The 23,097-nt window shown below is 35.4% G+C and overlaps 1 protein-coding gene across 3 annotated transcripts; it reads left to right on the forward strand.

Moving 5' to 3' along the window:
- The first annotated feature begins 9,618 nt into the window (after window positions 1-9,618).
- Window positions 9,619-22,025, forward strand: LOC149255318 (uncharacterized). 3 transcript variants are annotated; one of them, XR_016267223.1, is made up of 5 exons: window positions 9,619-9,724; window positions 11,657-15,955; window positions 16,096-18,923; window positions 19,409-19,523; window positions 21,661-22,025. XR_016267223.1 is itself a non-coding variant. In XM_089460455.1 (4 exons), the coding sequence occupies exons 2-3, from the start codon at window positions 11,762-11,764 to the stop codon at window positions 18,877-18,879; spliced, it is 6,978 nt and encodes a 2,325-aa protein (XP_089316581.1). In that variant the 5' UTR covers window positions 9,619-9,724; window positions 11,657-11,761; the 3' UTR covers window positions 18,880-18,923; window positions 21,661-22,025. The 3 variants fall into 3 exon arrangements, 1 of the variants encoding a protein (XP_089316581.1); XR_016267222.1 differs by having other exon boundaries at window positions 19,417-19,523; XM_089460455.1 differs by lacking the exon at window positions 19,409-19,523.
- The last annotated feature ends 1,072 nt before the right edge of the window (window positions 22,026-23,097 follow it).

Raw genomic sequence — 23,097 nt, forward strand, 5'->3', positions numbered from 1 at the left:
ACTATTCAAATTTAATTTGTTATTCTTTTATATAAAATTGAAAAATAATTGAAAGAATTTTAATGTCATTTGTTAAATGGCGTATAAGAGGAGGAATATTCACTTGATATGGAATTTTTTCCATTCAGTTAATAAAACTTCAAAATACCACTCTTATTAGTATAATTAACAATATTGAGATGAAATGAAATACCAAATATTTAATTGTTTTCTTTTATCAATCTTTACATTAAAAAAAATGTTTTATTTTCTTTTCATTTAAACTAGATAAAATAATTTTGATTTTTTTTATCAATATTTATATAAAATCAGATGTTTTGATTAATAATTGTTTTTTTTAATATTTTAAACATGATAATATAATTTTAAATAAAATTGTGAATTTTTTGTTATTACACACATTAAGACAGTACTTTAAAAAAAAAAAAAAACATTATAATTTTTTTGTTATTTAAAATATATTTTTATTATATTTTGAAATATTAAAAGTTAAATATATAATTATAAAATTTCCTCACCTATTTAATACACTATTAAAATAAATAAATAAATAAATAATAATACCAAAAAACATATTCAACAAAACATTATACTAAATAAAATAGAATATCTATGAATCTATCATTTTAAGTAAAATTTTGCTACAAGATTTGAAGAGAGTAAATTGTAGGAAATATTGTCACGGGCATGAGAAGTCTTTTTTTAATTAAGCCAGTTATTTAGAGGAATTATCATTGGTGTCCGTAAATTTGTCTGGATGTTAGAAGATCACAGGAATTTGGTAAAAATTGTTTTTGGAAAAATTTGATTGTAGGAGCGTTTGAATCCTGGTTTTGAGAATGAAAATAAAATTAACGCCATTAAAAATTAGTGGTATATTCAAAATATTGAAATTTGACAACTATAATTTATATTTTCCAAAATTCCTATCAAATTTTTATCAAAATCTAATTAAAATTTCTTTATTTTCCAAACAAATTTAAAATCTCATGCATTTCCAATTAATTTCGCCAAAACTTCCTAGAAAAAAAGTAATCGTACTTATCAAATCATCCACCAAAATATGAAACGACTTGACCAGTACCAACATCTGTCACCGTATCATATTTATTTATGTTGTACACTTTAATCAAATCAAATCATATTTTATGGTGTTGTACACTTTAATCTAATCAAATCAAATCATGGTATTAATGTGTACCAGATTTTTTCATTAATGAGTCTTGTAGCGGGAAAATAATCCATAGCTTTACCGTCAACTATACTTACACACAGTTAAAACTAACAGAGTTTTTGTCGTGTGCCTCGTCTGATGGGATGAAAGAAAATTTTAAGGTTAAATTTAGTTTATGTTTAAATTAAATTTAATCTTTTAATTGGAAGAGTTGTCTGAACTAAATTTGAAAGAATATTTGTATTATATAATTTATTTGTATTATATAATATTTTGTCTAGCTTTTAACAAATATATCAAGCAGTATATAGTTAACTTATTAATTTTTTCTAATTGTTTTCTTATTTCTAATTAGAATATATGATTTTCCCTATTAAATTATATATGAGTAATAAAATGAGGGGTTTTGTAAGACAATATTTTATAAAACTGTCTCAACAAAATACAAAATTTACAACAAAAAGTTACAAGGGATTTTTTTTAATAGAGTTTATTCGCCATTATAGAATTAACGCAAACCTGATTTAGCAATTAATCTTTTCCTATCTCTACTTGTTTGCTTCTCTATTGAAGTCTTTTAGTACATGTAAATATGCTTTGGATGAGATATCTTTGCAATTTTCTTGATTATTTACATGATGTTTTCCATAGATTTCTCTTTTGGTAAGGATCTTTTGACCAGCGATTAGGAAAGAATCTCCCATAAAAATAAGTGTGTTCACGTGATGTTCTTAGACTAAGAGAAATATCTCGTAGAGACCATATATCTCTACTTGATTATTTGTTATATGGCCTAGAACACATGAATACTCGAACATTTATCTTTCTTAAGACCATAAAGTACCCTCCCCTTTTTGCTACTGATGACTTTTTATACAAGATATTAATGTTATAAACATGTTATATTGTTCAGTGTTACATCAAATTTGATGAGTTAGATTTCTTACTGGAATATTAAATGTTTTATATTTTTTAGAATTTTTAACTGTAAATTTAGGTTTTTTTTTAAATGCATGCTTGTTAGATTGTTTAGATTTTTGTGAGATTTGATTAGTTGGATTTCCCACTTCTTATATAAAAGTTTGTTATTTGTTCTATTGTTTTAATGAGTTGGTTTTGCCTTTATAATGAGTTGGTTTTGCCTTTATAACAGTTTTGTTATATTTTTTAGTTTTGGATTTTTGTTATAAAATTTTGTATTTGTTGGATTAGTTAGGTTAAATTGTTAAAGATATATTTTTATTTTATTATTAAATAATTCAATTGGATTTATTTTTAGTATCTGAGAAAAATAATTGGAATCTTCCTCAACCAGGTTCAATTTCTATAAGGAATAAATTTTGATGTAGTAAAACAATGTAATGTATGAAATATAAATATATTTTCCATCTGAAAAAAAAATGGTTTTAATTAAAATTTATATATATATATATAAAATAAAAATTTTGTTTTAGATTAAAAAATAATTTTAAATATATTATAAATTTTATATTAAATAAATTTAATTTTTTCACTATAAATTTTAGTGTTTTATGGTAAGACATGCATCTTCAAAAACTTGATTTCCTTTGTCATGCATACTTGTGCGTTGTTTTGGTTTATCATCTGCAATCATAATAGGTAGTAGACAATGCATTTTCCTTTCGAATGATAAAGAGTGCTTAGTTGAATCACTGAACTGTGTTCTTAGCGTTACATTTCAGTTTATGCATAAATATATATTTTCCATGTTTGTATAGGATCGTTTCTGCCTTGTTGTATGATATGGGAGTACCATTTTGGCTGTCCTAGTTAAGAGTTTTTTTTTGCAATTTATCCGAGCCATTCTCATTTACTGTTCTCTGCAGATTATCTCTGCGTGGGTGGTGGATATCTTTTTCCAAGCAGGATAAAGGAGGAGGAAATTCTGAGTCCATCTGACGCCTTTGGCACCGGCATTTCAGTCTGCATAGTGGAAACAGAGAATAGCTCTGTTTCACCAAAAAAATATAGGAAAGCAATGTCCCATGTGCCTGAGATTTTCGTTTCTGATGATACCATGTGGGTGGCGAATGAAGAGATGGTGGAGGAATCGACATCCTTATCGCATGATTATGTTAACGTGATGCATTTGGCAGTTGAAAACCTTTCAGAAGCGATTCCAGATGGGACGCTGGATTCCCCATCAGCAACAGCTATCATAGGTGAACAATCACCAAGCGCATTGTTGAATTCTGAAGGCCTTCAACTTGATTTACTGAACCACAACGGTACTGATCAAGTCTCAACTAAGAATCCGGAGGTCTCCCTCTTTCAAGTAATGAAGATTGATCTGACAAGCAGGAATTGAGCTTTGTAGACAAGGTCCAGATACCAGAAGAACAGATTTTCCGTCTCTGCAATAGAATTGTACCCAATGCTGCAGAAACCAACATCCTGGTATTAAAATCAATTTTAACTCCTTGAATACGCTATCCTTCCCCACAATTGGGCTTTACGGGGACAAGCGAACGATGGGTCGAATATTGAAAGAATTGGGTGTCGTAGATCATTCCATTCATATGCAAATGGAGGAAGACAAGTTTGAAGCAGGTTTGTATGTTGGTTTTTTGAAGCAATTCATAATTGTTTTCTATTGGCATCAAGGAACCCATCTCAAAAATGCATCAAGGAAAAATGTTTCATGCAATTTCATACGGTATGTAGTGGATCTCTGTGATGATATTTTTGTGTGCGTTGAAGAGCATAACTTTCTTGACGCTCTAGCTGCTTCTGTCCTCACCACGTCTCATAGACTGAGTCGAACTCAGAGGCTCAAGATAAGTCATGTCCAAAATTCTGAAAATGATGTCACGGTTTCTTCTGGGTTCAACGTAAACATAGAAAGGTACATCGGTAAGGCTCCTCCTGAAGGTCTCGCAATGCCCAAACATACATTTTTCTTTGCCGAAGGATATCACAGATGTGCTTTTCTCACTGCTAATTATAAACAGTCAAGAAAGTATTTTAGTACTCAGTACAAAAAGTTTAATGTCAGTTCCCTTCGGTCTGAGTTGGAGCAAATGTCCAAAGACTATGATCTTGAGTCTTTGATTTCACCAGACTCAGCCATGATGACTTTGTTTCTCTTTTAAAGCATTCTGCATTGCCAGAGTTTCAGAGTTATGATGACTTGAAGAATTCTTTACAAGGTCGCCGCATGGAAAGTCAGAAGTGCAACATCCAGTCAAAGCTTAATGAATTAGAACATCAAATCTTGCAGAAATTTCTCCGGGTTCTACATGAGTACTGCAGTTTTATTCGATATATGCCTGACTCAGCATCTGAAGAGAGGGAGCATATTGGAGCTGAGGAGGTTCCTATCCAAATAAAAGGTTCCAGCAATTGGAGCATCAGTTGGCTACTATTTGTGGTGGCAAATCGGGTAAGCAGAGACTGCTTTTTTCTGGCGCGGAAATTAAATTTCAAGCCTCCATTGGGATGGAATCAGGGTTTATCATTGAAAGATCTGGAAAGTCTGCCCAACCGATTTTGTTTGAAGGAGAAATTATATTAAGGCGCATAGGTGAAGGTGACAATACAAACCAGAAGGCGAGGATTTTACACATTTCAACAGATAGATCCGTCAGGAAACGCCCTGTGATATCAGGTGAGCAGGTTGTTCTTCAATTTGCAAGCAACAGAAAGATGTTACGAGGGATTGTAAAGGTCGTCCATGTTTCGGACAATGCAATTCATGATCGTTGGGAATTTTTCCAAAAACAAACAAACTGAACACAGAGACAATACTCTATTTTTCTCCAGGATCTTTAACACAGGGAAGCAAAATTTTTTTTTTTACAGAAAATAGAGTTTCAACAACACATAAAACTTTCTATTCATTAATAAACTGCTTGTTACATATTTCTTCCTCTCTCTTAGAAGGATTCACCATTACTCTCTCACAGAAGGATTCACCAAGAACACTTCAACAAAAAATTACTCTATCTTTGCTGCAAATATTTTTACACTGGTGTGTAAAAATATCATTCTCTGCTGTGAAAAAAAAACTTTTACATTACAATACTCATTCGCCCTCTACGTATTACACTGCACTACATTGCATATTAAGAAAAACATCACCCTCACGCTGCTGCGCATCTTAGGTTTTCATTCTTTCATTCTCCACAAGAATTGTGAACATACGCTGCCCCCTGTTCCTTTTTCTTCGCATTGTTGTGCCGTGTTCTTTTCATTACAAGTCATATACAATACATGGTCAACGAACAAAACAAAAAAACATAAAAAAAAAAAATAACAATACGTTTTTATGTCCCATACTTCGGTGTAAAAAAAAAAACATTAAAATTTAAAGTTCTACCAACAATTTACGAACCAACTTAAATACCATTAATTACACGAACCAACTTAAATACCATTAATTACTCTACTGCAGTAAACGGCGGTCAAACAAAAACTTAACGCAATGTTTATTTGCTCAGGCCTGTACGCATCTTGTTTCAATCAACGGCTTCAAACCTTCACTTTAATCGAACTATCATCGATCGATCAAATCACCCGAAGATTATGTCCCGATAAAAAGTGGTTTTGAAAAATGTACTGTGGACGCGTGAAAGATTTTTATTGCATCGGGGGCGATTGAAAGAATACCATTCCTTCCGTAAAAGCTGTCCGATGGAGTCTGGATGGTTTTCAGCTGAATTAATGCACACGGCAGTTGCAAATTAATATTTCAACAATGATTGGATAAAACCTTTAGTTCCTAAAAGATTACTCAACGTCGCACAAAATATTGTTTTCATGAGCAGTGACATTGTAGAGCAAATGAAGAACTTTAGTCAGCGTATCATTGACAAACTTTTGATCATAGAGAAGTTCTATTGAAAAACAACTTTTGTTGGCTTTCCTTATGAGCGACGACACTTTAAACCAAGTAAAGAATTTTGATATTTGTGACATGGAGAAATTTCTTACTTCTGGCAGCCTTGATATTATTTTGGTGGAATTAGATTCTGTGAAAGCAGGCCTTTCACTAGATTTGCAAGCTTCATATCTGCAATGGCAAAGAAAGTTTTCTAATTTTAACCTTGAAGAGACCTTGAGCCATTAACACTCGGAAAGACGTTTGTTCATACATCTACAAAGTTGGAAAAGAAGAATTCAGCCAAAATGTCCTATTAATGATTAGGAAGGATATGCTACTCCTGCTTAAGGATATGCTACAAAGAGGCAGCAGAAAAGCTTCAGGAGCAGCAGTTCAAAGAGGAACGGGAAAATTTTCTTACTCAAACAAAGAAAAATCTATCCCAAAGAAGAGTGCTTGGAAGACGTGGGTACATTGATAGCTGCTCTGTTAGAAAGTCATATACGTTGTTGGGAAATTTGGAGGCTACCTTGCGAATTTCAAGTGAAGAAGAAGAAAAGCCCAGCATACAATGGATGATTGTAGAGATGGCACCAAAGAAACAAGACTTAGATGAGTTAAATTCAAATTACAGGCATCCCATTATACCATCTTTCTCAAACCCATTTGAATTAGTGTGCTGCGATCCTGAGATAGAAGATATCAAAAAGGTGGCATTTCTGAGATCTGGTGAGTTGCTGGTTTTTATTCATGACAAAGTACATAATAGGCTGAACTTGTACATCTTCCCAAGGGTCGTACCATTTCTCCATGGGAGCAATCCTATTCACACATTTAAAAGGGGTTTTGATTTGGTAGCTTTTGATGAATGTACCCGATTCCTGGCTATATATGAAGCTCAAGTATCCAAGATTTTAATATACAAGTTTGATGAATCATTCCGGAATGTAGACTGGACAGGTGTTGAAATTTCGTTGGATCTGTTTTCTGGGAGTACAAGTATAATATGGATGCAGTGTATTCCTGGGAAAGCAGAATTGCTTCTAGTTGATGACGCAAACAGGGTTAGGGTGGTCGAACTTCATCATCAGCCTTTGATGAAACCTAAGCTTATTACTCTCTCTTCAGGTTTTCTACATGCATGTATTTCAGGGAATGGTTCCTTCTTCTTTGTTTTTCAGACGTGTACGTTGTGTTCAGATCACGAAGAGGAATGCATTTCATCTTCTTCTCAAGAAACTGCTCAAAAAAGCAAGGTTCCGTTGCAATTTGATCTCAAAGTTTACATGTTAGGTGATGCCATGTCCTTTTTGAAGAAAATTTCCTTTGATATTAATGCTGAAGATGTTGGTGGTTTCCAGGTCAAACTTGTATATTTTGGTTGTCAGATTCACCTTGTGTGCTCCAATGTTGTTTCGGGCTTTCTTTCTTCTAATACACTAAATCTAGTTTCGGCCACAGAAGTTTTGGAGTTTCAAGAATTAGCAAAACAGAAGTCAAATTTAGAAAGAGAGTGCAAGAATGCCATGGACCAGGACTCTAAGAAGAGTTGTGCGACCTTAGACTACATCTATCACATTTTTGATAAGTTTGCAGTTAGTCCTGCACTCTTTAGAGGAAGTATCAAGGATATTAACTTCTAGCACTGTCGGAAATAGTCGAGAACAGCCGAAACTGCTAGAACTGTCGAAAAAACCGGAAAATCTAGAACTGCTAGAAAAACCGGAAATGTTGGAAAAACTGGAACTTCCGGAAAAGCCGAAAATGCCGGAAAAGCCGGAACTGCCAGAAAAGCCGGAAATGCCGGAAAAGTTGAAATTGCTGGAAAAGCCAGAACTACCGGAACTGGCGGGAACAGCCGGAACTGCTAACACTGCTGGGAATTGCCGAAACAGCGGGAGCATCTGTCTCCGAAGGAGAGCAGCGTGCAAGAGACAACTAACTAACATTGGGACAGTTGTATGGTACTTAGCAACAAGCATGCAATGTTACAGCTAACATGCAAGGGACAACTAGCATGCAACAAGAAGCATGCTAAGGACAACAAGCAAGCAAGGGACAACAAACAAGCAAGAGGTAGCCAACACATAGGTCATGATGGCAACATGGTGTAGCAATAGCACATAATGCAGTACATCGATGGGTATAGTCATGATTAATGAAGCGTGATGAGATGCAACATAGTGATGATGGATGCAGCGTGGTGCAGCGCGGTGACGTGCAGCGTGATGACGAAATGCAGCACAACGATAGGTGAAGAAGTCACCTTGGAGAATTAGTTGAAGCAGCATGTCTTCAACTGATCTCGTGTATCATCTTCTTAGAGATGATCTATGCTCTTATCTAGATAAGTCAAAGTGTTGACTTATGTTGTAAACGTACCATCTCTCTGCTAAACTATTGAAGAACATATAAGAAGAATTGATCAAGGGTTTCCCCATATTGGGGTTTGTCCTTGGCTAGAGCCACATCTTGTGTCATCTTGTCTTCGCTTGTCTTCTACGATTTATGTTTATGTTCTATCTGCAGTTTACTTTAACGCTGATGTGATTGCTACTCTGGAAAAAGTATGGAGCTAACTGTGAAAATTGAAATAAATAGCTCTAACCATAGAACATACCTAAAATTAACACGAAAGGATCAGATTTTCTATATATGGAGGACACATGCCTTTATGGATTGGAACGTGTCATAGTGCTTGACCCTTACCGGGAACAGGCTCCCAGCTTTGCTTACCCTCGCATTTCCGTTGCTGCTCCTGTAACAACAACGGGCTTGGCTCCTCCTATGCCAGACGGCGTTCTTCCGACCATCTCCGGTGCTACAGATAGTATGATCAACCCGGGTTCGAATCCCACAGCTCTAAGTAAAAGCAGTGGAGGATATGTGGGCATTGGTATAATTATATCAGGGCTCATGGTATGTACCAGCCATGTCGTATGGACAAGAACAAGGAATTATTGAAAAAGAAAGAATTCATTTTAACATATTCTTTATAATTTGAAGAATAAGAATTCATTTTAACATATTCTTTATAATTTGAAGAATAAGGAATTATGTCGTATGGACAAGAATAAGAAATTATTGAAAAATAAAGAATTCATTTTAACATATTCTTTATAATTTGAAGAATAAGAATTCATTTTAACATATTCTTTATAATTTGAAGAATAAGGAATTTCAGATTATCGCACCCATATTAAATCTTGAAATTTGACAATTGTGGATCTACATAATCTCAGCAAAGCAACCTACGACTTTTTAGAAAAAAAACAACCTACGGCTTTTATTAAGCCAGTTACTTGGAAGAATTATCATTTACCATTAGTTTCGCTGAAAACTTCGTAGGGAAGAAAGTAAAAGTACTTATCAAATTATCCACTAAAATATGGAACGCTTGACCAGTATCAACATCTGTCTACATGGTGTTTACACTTTAATCAAATCGTATCATATCACCACTAAACTTTATTGTGTACAAGATTCCATTAATGAGTCTTGTCGCAGGAAAATAATATATCGCTTTACCGGCCACTATACTTTTGTCCCAGAGACGCTACACACAGTTAAAACCAACATCAACCCCAACAGAGTTCTCGTCGTCATGTGTTTAGTGCAATTTCTGTTGAGTTTTCAGCGTCTGTCATCCGCTTATATACATCGCTGTCGCTGAAGAGCAGTGACGAATTTAAATTTTGCGTTGTCAGGTTTTTGAAACCCCTCTCTTTCTGTACAAATAACAATTACACTGTTATAGCTGGTAATTTTCTGAAGTGATTCATGGATGATATAATTGTGTGGTGCCACATTTTATTATTTTTTTGGATGTGCTTTGCTTTAATTCAATAGATGAGCGTCGCTCTTTCAGTGTCTCCGTCTGTCTGGTATTTTTGAGGGGCTAAAGGAATTTGTTATCCTCTGCAACTACTCCCTTGGATGAGTGTCTTTGTGAAGGTTAGCTTATCTGGTGCTGTATTTCCTCTGCTTTTAGTGTAATATTGGTACCTGGTTTTTTTCAGTTTCTTTCTGGTTGGCCATGAATGCAATCTTGTGTTTCAAAATTCCAGGTGGAATTCTGAATGTGTTTCGAATCCCCATATTAGAATATAATTGGTTTTTAATTAGTCCTATATTGATAGGGCGATGGAAAATTTTAAGGGTAAATTTAGTTTATGTTAAAATTAAATTAAATTTTTTAATTGGAAGAGTTATGTATAAATTAAATTTGAAAGAGTATTTGTATTATCTAATGTTGTGTTTGGTTTTTAATAAATATATTTAGAATTATAGAGTTATTTTATGAAAAATTTCTAATAGTTTTTTTTTTCCAATTGTTATATGATTTTCGTTAGGAGGACATATTTGCGTAACAAAAAGAGAGGTTTTGTAAGACAACATTTTACAGAACTACCTCAACAAAACAAAAAATTTACAACACATAAAATTGCTATGGAATTTTTTTAATAGGCTTTATTTGTCAATAGAGAATTATAGCAAGCTCGATTTAGCAATTAATATTCACCTATCTTCAATTTACACCTCACGCTAGCATACTTGTTTTCTCTGTGTTGAAGCCTCTTAGTACATGTAAATATGCTTTGGATGGGATATTTTTTGCAATTTTCCAAATTATTTTCAAGATGTTTTCCATAGATTTCTTCTTTGGAAGAGAGCCTTTGAGCAGATGATGCAGGATTAGGAGAGAATCTTTCATAACCGTAAGTGTGACAGCCTGATGTTCTTTGACTAACAAAAGACAATATATCTCTGTTTGATTATTTGTTATATGACCTAGACCCCATAAATACTTGAACTTTTTGTTTTTTAAGAGCCAAAAGTACCCTTCCCCTGCCACCCAGATATTTTATAAAATATGTTAATGTGATAAACAAGTTATATTGTTTAGTTTTATAGTTTTACTTCAAATTTGATGGGTTACATTTCTAACTTAAATGTTTTATATTTTTAGGGTTTTTTTATTATTATTATATTCATGCTTGTTAAATGGTTAAGCTTTTTGTGAAATTTGATGCGTTGGATGTCTCGCTATAATAGGTTGTATATTAGGTTGTATATTGAAAAGTTTGTTATATTATTTTGATGAGTTGGATAAATGTCCTTGTAACAGCTGTGTTGTTATATTGTTTAATTTTGGGGTTTTGTTATAAATTTAGTATTTGTTAGATTAGTCAGATGAATTTGTTAAAGATATATTTTTATTAAATGATTCAACCAGATTTATTTTTAGCGTTGGAAAGAAATGATTGAAATCCTCGCCAGCAATAAATTTTGATATAATAACTTCAAATTTTTCACTATAAATTTAAGTGTTCTATAATAAGTCTTCAAAAAAGGTGACTTCATTTGTTATGCGTTGGTTTGGTTTATCATCTGCGATCATAATAGGTGGTAGTCAATGTATTTTGCTTCCAGTGATACAGAATGCTCAGTCGAATCACTGAACTGTGTTCTTAGCGTTTGAAGGTGGTTTTACTTTATGCATAAATGTATATTTTCCCATATTTGTATAGGATCGTTTCTGTTTTGTTATAAAATATAGGAGTACCTTTATGGCTGTCCTAGTTAAGAGTTTTCTCTTGCAATTTATCCGAGCCATTCTCATTTACTGTTCTCTGCAGATAATCTATGCTTGGTCGGTGGATATCTTTTTCCAAGTGGGATAAAGGAGGAGGAAATTCCGAGTCCACCTGACGTCTTCTGGGAACGGCATTTCAGTCTGCATAATGGAAACAGAGAATAGCCCTGTTTCACCAACAAATAGGGAAGGAATATCCACTGTGCCTGAGATTTTCGTTTCTGATGATACCATATGGGTGGCAAATGAAGAGGAGGATTCAACATCCTTACCGCATGGTTATGTTAACGTGACGCATTTGGCAGTTGAAAACCTATCAGAAGTTTCAGATGGAACGCTAGATTCCCCATCAGCAACAGCTATGATAAGTGAACAATCACCAAGCGCATTGTTCAATTCTGAAGGCCTTCAACGTGATTTACTGAACCACACTGGTACTGATGAAGTCTCAACTAAGAATCCGGAGGTCTCCCTTTTTCAAGTGATGAAAATTGTATCTGACAAGCAGGAATTGAGCTTTGTAGACAAGGTTCAGATACCAGAAGAGCAGATTTTCCGTCTGTGCAATAGAATTGTACCCAATGCGGCAGAAAACCAACATCCTGGTATTAAAATCAATTTTAACTCCTTGAATACGCTATCCTTCCCCACAATTGGGCTTTACGGGGACAAGCGAACGATGGGTCGAATATTGAAAGAAATAGGTGTCGTAGATCATTCCATTCATATGCAAATGGAGGAAGACAAGTTTGAAGCAGGTTTGTATGTTGGTTTTTTGAAGCAATTCATAATTGTTTTCTATTGGCATCAAGGAACCCATCTCAAAGATGCATCAAGGAAACAGGTTTCTTGCAATTTCATACGGTATGTAGTGGATCTCTGTGATGATATATTTGTGTGCGTTGAAGAGAATAACTTTCTTGACGCTCTAGCTGCTCCTGTTGTCACCACGTCTCATAGACTGAGACGAACTCAGAGGCTCAAGATAAGTCATGTTCAAAATTCTGAAAATGATGTCACGGTTTCTTCTGGGTTCAACGTAAACATAGAAAGGTACATCAGTAAGGCTCCGCCTGAAGGTCTCGCAATGCCCAAACATACATTTTTCTTTGCTGAAGGATATCACAGATGTGCTTTTCTCACTGCTAATTATAAACAGTCAAGAAAGTATTTTAGTACTGAGTACAAAAAGGTTAATGTCAGTTCCCTTCCGTCTGAGTTGGAGCAAATGTCCAAAGACTATGATCTTGACTTCACCAGACTCAGCCATGACGACTTTGTTTCTCTTTTAAAGCATTCTGCATTGCCAGAGTTTCAGAGTTATAATGACTTGAAGAATTCTATACAAGGTAGCCGCATGGAAAGTCAGAAGTGCAACATCCAGTCAAAGCTTAGTGAATTAGAACAGCAAATCTTGCAGAATTTTCTCCAGGTTCTACCTGAGTACTGCAGTTTTTTTCGATATATGCCTGACTCGGCATCTGAAGAGAGGGAGCATATTGGAGATGAGGAGATTCCTACTCAAATAAATAGGTTCCAGCAATTGGAGCATCAGTTGGCTACTATTTGTGGTGGCAAATCGCGTAAGCAGAAACTGCTTTTTTCTGGCGCGGAGATTAAATTCCAACCCTCCATTGGGATGGAATCAGGGTTTATCATTGAAAGATCTGAAAAATCTGCCCACCTGATTTTGTTTGAAGAAGAAATTATATTAAGGCGTATAGGTGAAAGCGACAATACAAACCAGAAGGCGAGGTTTTTGCCCATTTCAACAGATAGATCTGTCAGGAAACGCCCTGTGCTATCAGGTGAGCAGCTTGTTCTTCAATTTGCAAGCAACAGAAAGATGTTACCAGGGATTGTAAAGGTCGTCCAAGTTTCGGACAATGCACTTCATGATTGGATAAAACCTTTAGTTCCTAAAAGATTGCTAAACGTAGCACAGAATATTGTTTTCCTGGGTTTCCTTATGAGCAGTGATATGAAGAACTTTCGTCAGGCTATTATTGACAAACTTTTGATCACAGAGAGAAGTTTTATTGAAAAGCAACTTCTGTTGGCTTTCCTTGCGAGCGATGACACTTTAGACCAAGTAAATAATTTTGATATTTCTGACATGAAGAATTTTCTTACTTCTGGTAGCCTTGATATTATTTTGGCGGAATTAGATTCTGTGAAAGCAGACCTTTCACCAGATTTGCAAGATTCATATCTGCAATGGCAAACAATGTTTTCTAACTTTAACCTTGATGAGACCTTGAGCAGTGCCGTTTTTTCCATTAACACATGGAAAGACGTTTGTTCATCCATCTACAAAGATGGAAAAGAAGAATTCAGCCAAAATGTCCTATCAATGATTAGGAAGGATATGCTACTCCTGCTTAAGAAAAATATTGAATCCAAAAAGGAGGCAGCAGAAAAGCTTCAGGAGCAGCAGTTCAAAGAGGAAGTGGAAAATTTTCTTACTCAAACAAAGGAAAATCTATCCCAAAGAAGAGTGCTTGGAAGACGTAGGTACATTGAAAGCTGCTCTGTTAAAAAGTTATATCTGGGGTTGGGAAATTTGGAAGCAAGCTTGCGAATTTCAAGTGAAAAAGAAGAAAAGCCCAGAATACAATGGATGATTGTAGAGATGGCACCAAAGAAAAAAGACTTAGATGAGTTAAATTCAAATTACATGCATCCCATTATACCATCTTTCTCAAACCCATTTGAATTAGTGTGCTGTGATCCTGAGATAGAAGATATCAAAAAGGTGGCATTTCTGAGATCTGGTGAGTTGCTGGTTTTTATTCATGACAAAGTACATAATACGCTGAACTTGTACATCTTCCCAAGGCTAATACCATTTCTGCCTGGGAGCAATCCTATTCACACATTTAAAAGGGGTTTTGATTTGGTAGCTTTTGATGAATGTACCCGATTCCTGGCTTTATATGAAGCTCAAGTATCCAAGATTTTAATATACAAGTTTGATGAATCATTCCGGAATGTAGACTGGACAGGTGTTGAAATTTCGTTGGATTTGTTTTCTGGGAGTACATGTATAATATGGATGCAGTGTATTCCTGGGAAAGCAGAATTGCTTCTAGTTGATGACGCAAACAGGGTTAGGGTGGTCGAACTTCATCATCAGCCTTTGATGAAACCTAAGCATATTACTCTCTCTTCAGGTTTTCTGCATGCATGCATTTCAGGGAATGGTTCCTTCTTCTTTGTTTTTCAGACATGTACGCTGTGTTCAGATCACGAAGAGGAATGCATTTCATCTTCTTCTCAGGAAACTGCCAAAAAAAGCAAGGTTCCGTCGCAATTTGAGCTCAAAGTTTACATGTTGGGTGATGCCATGTCCTTTCTGAAGAATATTTCCTTGGATATAAATGTTGAAAATGTTGGTGAATTCCAGGTGAAGCTTGTATATTTTGGTTGTCAGATTCACCTTGTGTACTCCAGTGTTGTTCCTGGCTCTCTTTCTTCTAATATATTGAATCTAGTTTCGGCCACAGAAGTTTTGGAGTTTCAAGAATTAGCAAAACAAAAGTCAAATTCAGAAAGTGATTGCAAGAATGACATGGACCAGGACTCCCAGAAGAGTTGTGCTACCTTAGACTACATATATCACATTTTTGATAAGTTTGCAGTTAGTCCTGCACTCTTTAGAGGAAGTATCAGGGATATTAACTTCAATGTTTTGCTGAAGTCAAGTGATACTCTTGGAGAAGACCTTGAGCAGAGAAAATGTGAAGAATATTTGAAGATTCTTATCAGGCAGTTAGAGAAAGAAAAAGGGAAGGATTTTTCAAATCTGAGGATTCAGTTCCAGGTTCAAACGTTCGAAAGTTGGGACTGGAACAGTCTAGATGTCTCATTCCCTCTCTATCTAAAAAAGCCTTTGGGAAACTGGGTCCGTCAACTTATATGTCTTGTACCCATCCAAATTACTCGTGCTGAAAACAATGGATTACAGCCCTTGCTTGATGGGCTTCAAATACCACCACACCTCACTTATGCAGATAGCATATCCCTAGCAACTTTGTTGCGCTTTGGTTTGTATGATGCTGTCTTGAGTCAGTGGGATGGTAAAATCAAGGTAATCTCATCAATGGGCAAACAAAGTAGTGGTAAGTCGTACCTACTAAACCATCTCTCTGGTTCCCTCCTTGATGTAGCAGGGGGGAGATGCACTGATGGAGTGTGGATCACAGTTCGGATGGATTCAAAGTGCCTTTATGTATTGATGGACTTTGAGGGATTAGGGAGTTTTGAGAGAACAGAGCAAGAAGATATGTTGCTGTCAGTCCTAAATGCTGCGTTGAGTAATTTGACAATATTCAATAAGAAGGTTTGTTTTGAGGACTGTTTTATTAGTTTGGTTTTACTGGTTTGATTTTATCATATTTCAATATGCTCATCTTTACCTTTATATTAATGTAGCTGCTCAAAGAATTTATTAACAATTGTGAGTCATATCTTCTTAATCAGGATTTTCATCTTGACAAAGAGACCGAAGCTATCTTTCAGCGTTTCCAAAGTGGGGTCAGCTTGGTTAAGAATGATGAAAAGTTGTTCCAGGGATTATTCTACATAGCGATCAAGGATGTTGATGTCTCTGATGTGGAGGATTTAAAAGATGAATTTCGGGTAAAACTTCTACAAATTTGTAAAAGATCTCGTGAAAACTTTCTGACGAAGATGTATGGAGGAATGGTTGAACTTGCGGCAATGCCTCCTTTCACTCGACAAGAATATCATCAAGAAAGTCTATCTGATATTGCTCTGACTGTAGAAGAAGAGTTGGGACATAGTTATGAGAATGGTCGTGCTTTCTTAAGGGATTTGAAGCTTGTTATTGCCCAGATAGCAGCAAAGGATTGGACACCTGTAGATTTGAAACGGGTTGCTATGAAGGTGGATATCCTTCGCAGGAACTTGATTTCTGCTGTTAAGGCAGGATGCCTTTCTATGCCAGGTGCCAACAAAATGCTTATGAATTTTGACTCAGAGGAAGAGGTAAGTGATGCTCCACTTGTAATTGGGGATCTCTTTATTGATTTGCATGACACTGGCTTGGAGCTTGCAGCTCTGGATGAATCTACATCAAATGACAAAATTTTGTACCATCTCAGATCGAAACTAGAAGGTGTCTTGGAAAGGAGAAGCAAAAATGGTGATTTTTGGCACTCTAAATTTCTTGACTTCTTAGTGGCATTGGCTGATAGACGGCATGATCGTGTTGAAAAGTGGCTTCACTGCAACACTGCAGAATTTTCTGGGAATGCTGATGTACAAAAGTTGCAACTGGAGGCAATTTTAGCTCTTGCAGAACTGAAACAGGGACTCTCTGTATGTGGTTGTAAATGTTCTGTATGTTTTTGGCGATGTGTTCTAGAGAAGGGCCATTCCTCTGATCACTCTTGTATGGGTAACCATTGTTGCGATGAGAAGTGCACATATTGCTCTCTTGAATTACACCACGGAAATGAAGTGGAGGAATGCCGAAATTTGGCAGGTCATGATGGGAGTCATGATTGCAAAAAGAAAAATCATACATGTATGAAGCTCTGTTCTTTATTTGATAAATCATCTAATTGTAGCAAATTTTGTTGCTTGAAGGTTGGCCATGAAGGTTTTCATAAGTGTAATTCACCTCAACACATGTGTAAGATGAATTGTTCTCTTCCAAGCTGCAAAAATCCTTGTGTGATAGAAATCGAGCGCGGGGATCATCAAAAACATGCTTGTCATGAGAGATATTGTCCTAAAAATTGCATCATGGAGGGGTGTCTTAGAAACTGTGGTCACAAAGATCACTTCCATGAATTGACAAGTGAAGAACATCTCTGTGGTAACGAGCATGCTTGTCGTAAGAAATGTGAAGCGGATGGCATTTGTGAGATTTTCACTGAACTTGTGCGACAGACACGCTCATTTCAGGGCAGAAGAGGTTCCTTTGATTATGAACATGTGTCTGAACAAAATGGTCTTCGGAAGGATTGTTGCATTGCCATTCCACCTTTTCAAAGATACCATGATGGTGAGCATCTCCACACACTAAATCCAGATGCAGTGCATTATTGTAAGGTAAGATGTCAAGCTTGTGGATATTTTTGTCAAAGACCCATAAATCATTCTGGTTTACATCATACGGTGCATGGCAACATGAGGAATGTCATTTTTGCTTCAGAACATGAGGAATTTGATATTCAGGGTAGGAAATATACTTGGGGGGAATCTGGCGTGGCAGAGATGTGTAACATGCATTGTAAAGCTCAAGGTCGGGGCCACATTCATTTGATTCACTGTCCTATGCATGATAATTGCACAAGTCGTATCTATGATGGCTCTCGGCATGAAACAAGAAAATATGGCCCTGATGAAGATTTGCCAAAAGACGAACTTACCCATGAGACTTACTGGAAGCAAATGCGGTTTAAAGATCCTTGTACTGATGACGAACAAACAGAGTTTGCTCTATGCAATCATCTTTGCAGGTCTGAGGAGCATAATGAAATTGCTGGCAGTTCCTCCAGGTCTTACTGCACAGAAAAATTATGGCATGTTCCAGTGAAAAGAACTGCCTCGATGGAATCCTCTGCTGGCCACATAACTGCGGATGGTCATGTTTTTGTCTGTAACCATTCAAAGAACATACCGCATCATGTGGTTTTTGTTATTGACAAGTCTCGTTCAATGTCCAGTCCTGACATAAAACCAACCATGGCCAAATTTACGCGTCGACACAATTGCAGGCTGGGTTGTGTGTATGAGGCTATTGTTCGATTCATTGCTACTCGGCGAAGAACTACTCATGATGATTCTCTATCTGTGGTTCTGTTTGACAAGACAGCAATTCTTGCTCTAGAAATGCAGGAGATGAAGGAAGATATAGTGGACAGACTTGTTCAATATGTTACAAAAAGTGGAACCAGTTATTATTCTGGTTTGAAATTGGCAGAGGAGGTAATTTATCGGGGATCCAATGATCCTATTGTGCATAAGAAGAAGCCAACAGTTATTTTTTTGAGTGATGGTGGAAACAATGATGGGAAAGATCCTCTTCATTTTGTCAATAGACTGATGAAAGTAGAACCAAGGGCGATATTACATACAATCATGTTTGGAACGGATAATACAGTTGCCATTTTAAAGAAAATGGCAGGAATTGGGAACGGGTCCTTCCAGCATAGTCTTGATGAAGTGCAGTTGGCACGAAGCTTTGAGAATTTAGCCACTAGTCTCAAGCCCAACGTTGCGGCTTTAATCTGATGATGTTTCTTCCCAATTTTAAGGTCACTGTTTATACGCTTAAGGTACACTATAATCTTCTGCCTTTCTAAAATCAATTTTTTAAAAGTAAAATTTGCCTTTGTGAGTTCAATTTTATCCTTTGCTAGGCTGTGGTCCGGTAAAGCAATTTAGATTTCTATTCCAGATGTCATGGTCTTCACAATCTTGTTAAATTAGTTAATCAAACTCTGTACTTCTCTTAGATGTAGGGCGATTCGGAGTCTTGTTAATTATCTGAGGGTTGCAGTGTGATGAGTAGAAACCAGACATTAGGTTTTCTATTTTGAATAAGCACAGAAGGAAATAGTGGTTTGTATTTATATTTATTAGATGCAGATGATATGAGCATGCCTTTTCTTAAAAGAGCGGAATTCTTGCTGAGAGTTATCTCACTCTCTTGTTATAATGAGTTTTGGAATATCCTGGAGATGATCTCTGCTGCTAAGTTTAAAATATAAAAAAATACCATCTCCATTCTACTGCACAATCTCTGATTTTGCTCGACCAGTTTTGCAGGTTCTCAGGAATGCTGTTGACATTTAGATCATCTAGACTTTTATCCACTCAACTTTTGAATCATCTTTTAATGTACAGAGAGAAGGAAGGTGCACTCTACAGCCCAGGTGAATGATATGTGCCATGTCCATTTGTCTGTATGAAATGCTTATTAACTTTAGCATCATCTGTTAATTTACAGAGAGGAGGAAGGTGAACTATGCAACCCAGGTGAAGGAGATGTGTCATGTCCATCTGTCTGTTAAAATGCTTATAAACTGAGAGAACTGTTCCATTTCATTTTTCTCCCTGTCGGTGCTTATTAGATGTTGGGTTAACTAACGTAGATCCATGCTCTACTTATACGTTGGGAATAACCACATATCAAGTAGTGCAAGTATTGGCCCATATATCAATCTAATTCACTATATCTTGAGCAAATTGCAGATTTACAACTAGTGCCATTATCCTGGGATTGAGCAGGAAACCAAAAACTTGAAGAATACCACACACAACATACTAGAGCTGTGGGTCTATCATTCGAATTGATTGAATTGCTTGGATACATGATTAAATAGTCATATTTGGCACAAAGACACCACTTTTTTCTTGAATGACAAGCCCTGTAACCATTTGATGCACTGATGCATGCCCCCTTTCTTTGGCCAGTCCTTCCCGGCCGGCCTCATCGGCAGACTCATCAGTTGAGAGAATCCATTCATCAATCACCTTGCCTCCCCAGGATCCTATCATCAGTAGTATGCCCGGTGGGCCGCTTCACCTAACTATGTGTTGGAAGATCAAAAAGTCTTCTACAGATTTTTCTAGAAATATCATGGATAATTCTGTAGAAAGATGCATAGAAGCCAATGCTATTACTAATTATGGAGTCTGTAATATTCTCTTTTCTTGATATGGTCAAAGTGGACAGAATCTTCCCAGGGTATTTACTGTGGTGTTTGCCCATATCGGCCCATGGTATTTACTTTTGTTTTTCTAGGAAAACAATAAAATAAGGCTTCTAGAGAGTCCATCCAACCTTTAAAAGGGGATAAGAGCTAAGCATTGGGGGCATTTGAAGTCTATCTATCTATTTTGTTTTATTTGAGAACTTGGCAGAGGCCAGTTCTAGTTTTGATCCCAGGGACGAAAAACCTGTGGGTTTAATTGTCTGGTGATCCACAACTGTGCTTCAGTGTTTAGATTTGTCATTATTAAGCAGTCGTGCATGCCATTTGCAGGAGTTCCAATCTTATTGTATGGGCATGTGTTATTTTCAGCTAATAATATAAATAAAAGGCTGCATTTCTTTTAGATCCCTTGTGTTCTATGCTTGGCTTGTCAATGTTTCATTTAAAACACTAAAATATTCTAGATGTGTTGGTTATTTAGCGATTTAGGATCTTACAGAGTCTACTAGAAACTACCAGCTAACTGTGAGTAATTATCACATTCCAACACATCACATAATATAGAAACTACCAGCTAACTGTGAGTAATTATCACATTCCAACACATCACATAATATACTGTTGCAATAGTGTCTACTAGGAGGATGATGAATTCATGATATGATAGGTGGGAGTAAATTTGTTTAGGAACTATCGCAAATTCTATCGTAAATCTTTTATTTTTTTCAATTCTATATTTTTGCTATATTGTATACTGAAAACTTGTATCTCGAACGCTGATCATCCAGACATATCTGCTGGTACAGCTTTAAAGAGCAGGCATAGATTAGACCTTTATATTTGAGTTGATATAACTTATAAAGAGCTGTGGGGTATGTTCCCTGCCAATATGCTAGTTAAGAGATTCCCAGAAGTTAATGTGTGAAACTGATATATTAGAACTAGTGCCATTTTCTGTTTGGGAATAGCATGGACTTGTGAGTATCTGTATGATATAGCCGAGAATGCAATGTGCAAATATGAACATTACTGTGTAGTTTGTAAGATTAACCTGAGAGGTTACTTGTATATTGCCTAGGTTGCCTATGTTTACAAGTAAATAGTCAGCGTGTCATGATGTGAATACCCTTAAGATCATGCACGATGTGGATTGAATGCAATTGCGGAAATGGTGACTTTAATTTAGCCCAACTTTTTCGACATTCTACTTTTTGCATGCCAAGATCAAGCTACTTCTTACTTCTTGTATTTGCCATAAATCCTTTTTCGTAAAAATCTAAAATATTTGAAGTTTTTAATAAACAAACAGCTCATATGTGAGAGGACTGTTCTCAGTATATATTTTATTTTCCAGGAAATGTTCAGAGAGTTGGGAGAGCTTTGTGACACCATTAGGTGGTCAGTTGTCTTCGCAACCCAGTTTTGCTACAGCACAGTGTATTGGACTGACAGATATTTCCTGGTTATGTTCAGATGGGTGGTCAAAGTTTCGAAGGAAATGTTTGCCAAAAATACTACTTAAAAATCATATTGAGTGTTGATCTATATGAAAAACTGTAAAAGAGAAGAGGGGGAGCGAATTCTCCGTAACCCTGTCTTGGCTTATGAAGGAATTTTGCTAAACATCTATTTGTGGGTAGCAATATTATGTAACTTGCTTTTGGCATTGATACCTAAAGAAATGCTATAACACACAGCTCAGGTGAGCTGCTTGAGTACATAGACCATTTAAAGTATCTTGGTTTTTTTAGTACCAATATGTTTGCGATTTAAAAATTGCAAGCAACATTATTATTTAATCTTGCAATTGTGACTTTATTTGGATTTAATGGTCATATGGGAGAGATTTAATTGTTTAACTATCTTTTTCCTTCTAGGGTGGATAACAATTTTGAACTTAGAAAATGGGGATAATAATTTCAAAGTTAGAAAATGGGGTGTGAAAGATAATTTTAAATTTTGGAATAGTTTTAATTAAAAGTTATAAAGGACAATTTCAAAATTGGGGAAGTTTGTAGAAATTTTATTCTTATCTCAATAATAAATATTATATTTAATTAATTTAAATTTATTTTTATTTTTAATTTATTTATAAAAGATAAGTAATTTATATATTAAGGAATTTGATTTCATTTATATTTGATAGATTTAATTTTAAAAATATTATTAGTTTAATATTTTTAAATATTGTTATGTATAATTTTTTTAAGTTAATTTACCAATCTTTTTACAAGAAGTGTTTTGATCTTATTTATACATATGTAATTATTTATTTTTTAATATAATACTGAACAATATTCTTGCTACAAAGAACATCTCATTACTATTGATGTAATTAAATTTAAGATATAAATAATGTATTAAATTTTATTAATAATAATAATTAAAATGAGGAAAATATATGATAATATAACCTATAGGGATAGAGAGATTGAGAAATTTTGGGTACAAAAGTTATGATAAAAATTATGAAGGGTAATTTTATTCCTAAAGGAATTGAGCTAGTTGAACCTACATAACTATTTATACAAATATGTCAATTTCATGTGATAAAAAGATTGACCTTCCATAATGGTTTGAGGTGGTTGTTGGAATTTTTGGTTGTATAATTAATGTTATATAATGCTAAAGAGTGTGCATGTAGATGATTGAAGATAAGCATGCCTGCTTTGGAGTAAGATGAGTAAGATGTTGATGGTCTTGATTGTGTGAAATGGTATAGAGATTTGGGATGTTGTCCCTCAATATGGTTATTAATGACCACTGACACTAGGGACATTGTGTATTGAAT

This window comes from Pinus tabuliformis, chromosome 7 (assembly GCF_031772625.1).
Source record: "Pinus tabuliformis cultivar Carrire ecotype Pingquan chromosome 7, CPIR1, whole genome shotgun sequence".
Taxonomy (NCBI): domain Eukaryota; kingdom Viridiplantae; phylum Streptophyta; class Pinopsida; order Pinales; family Pinaceae; genus Pinus; species Pinus tabuliformis.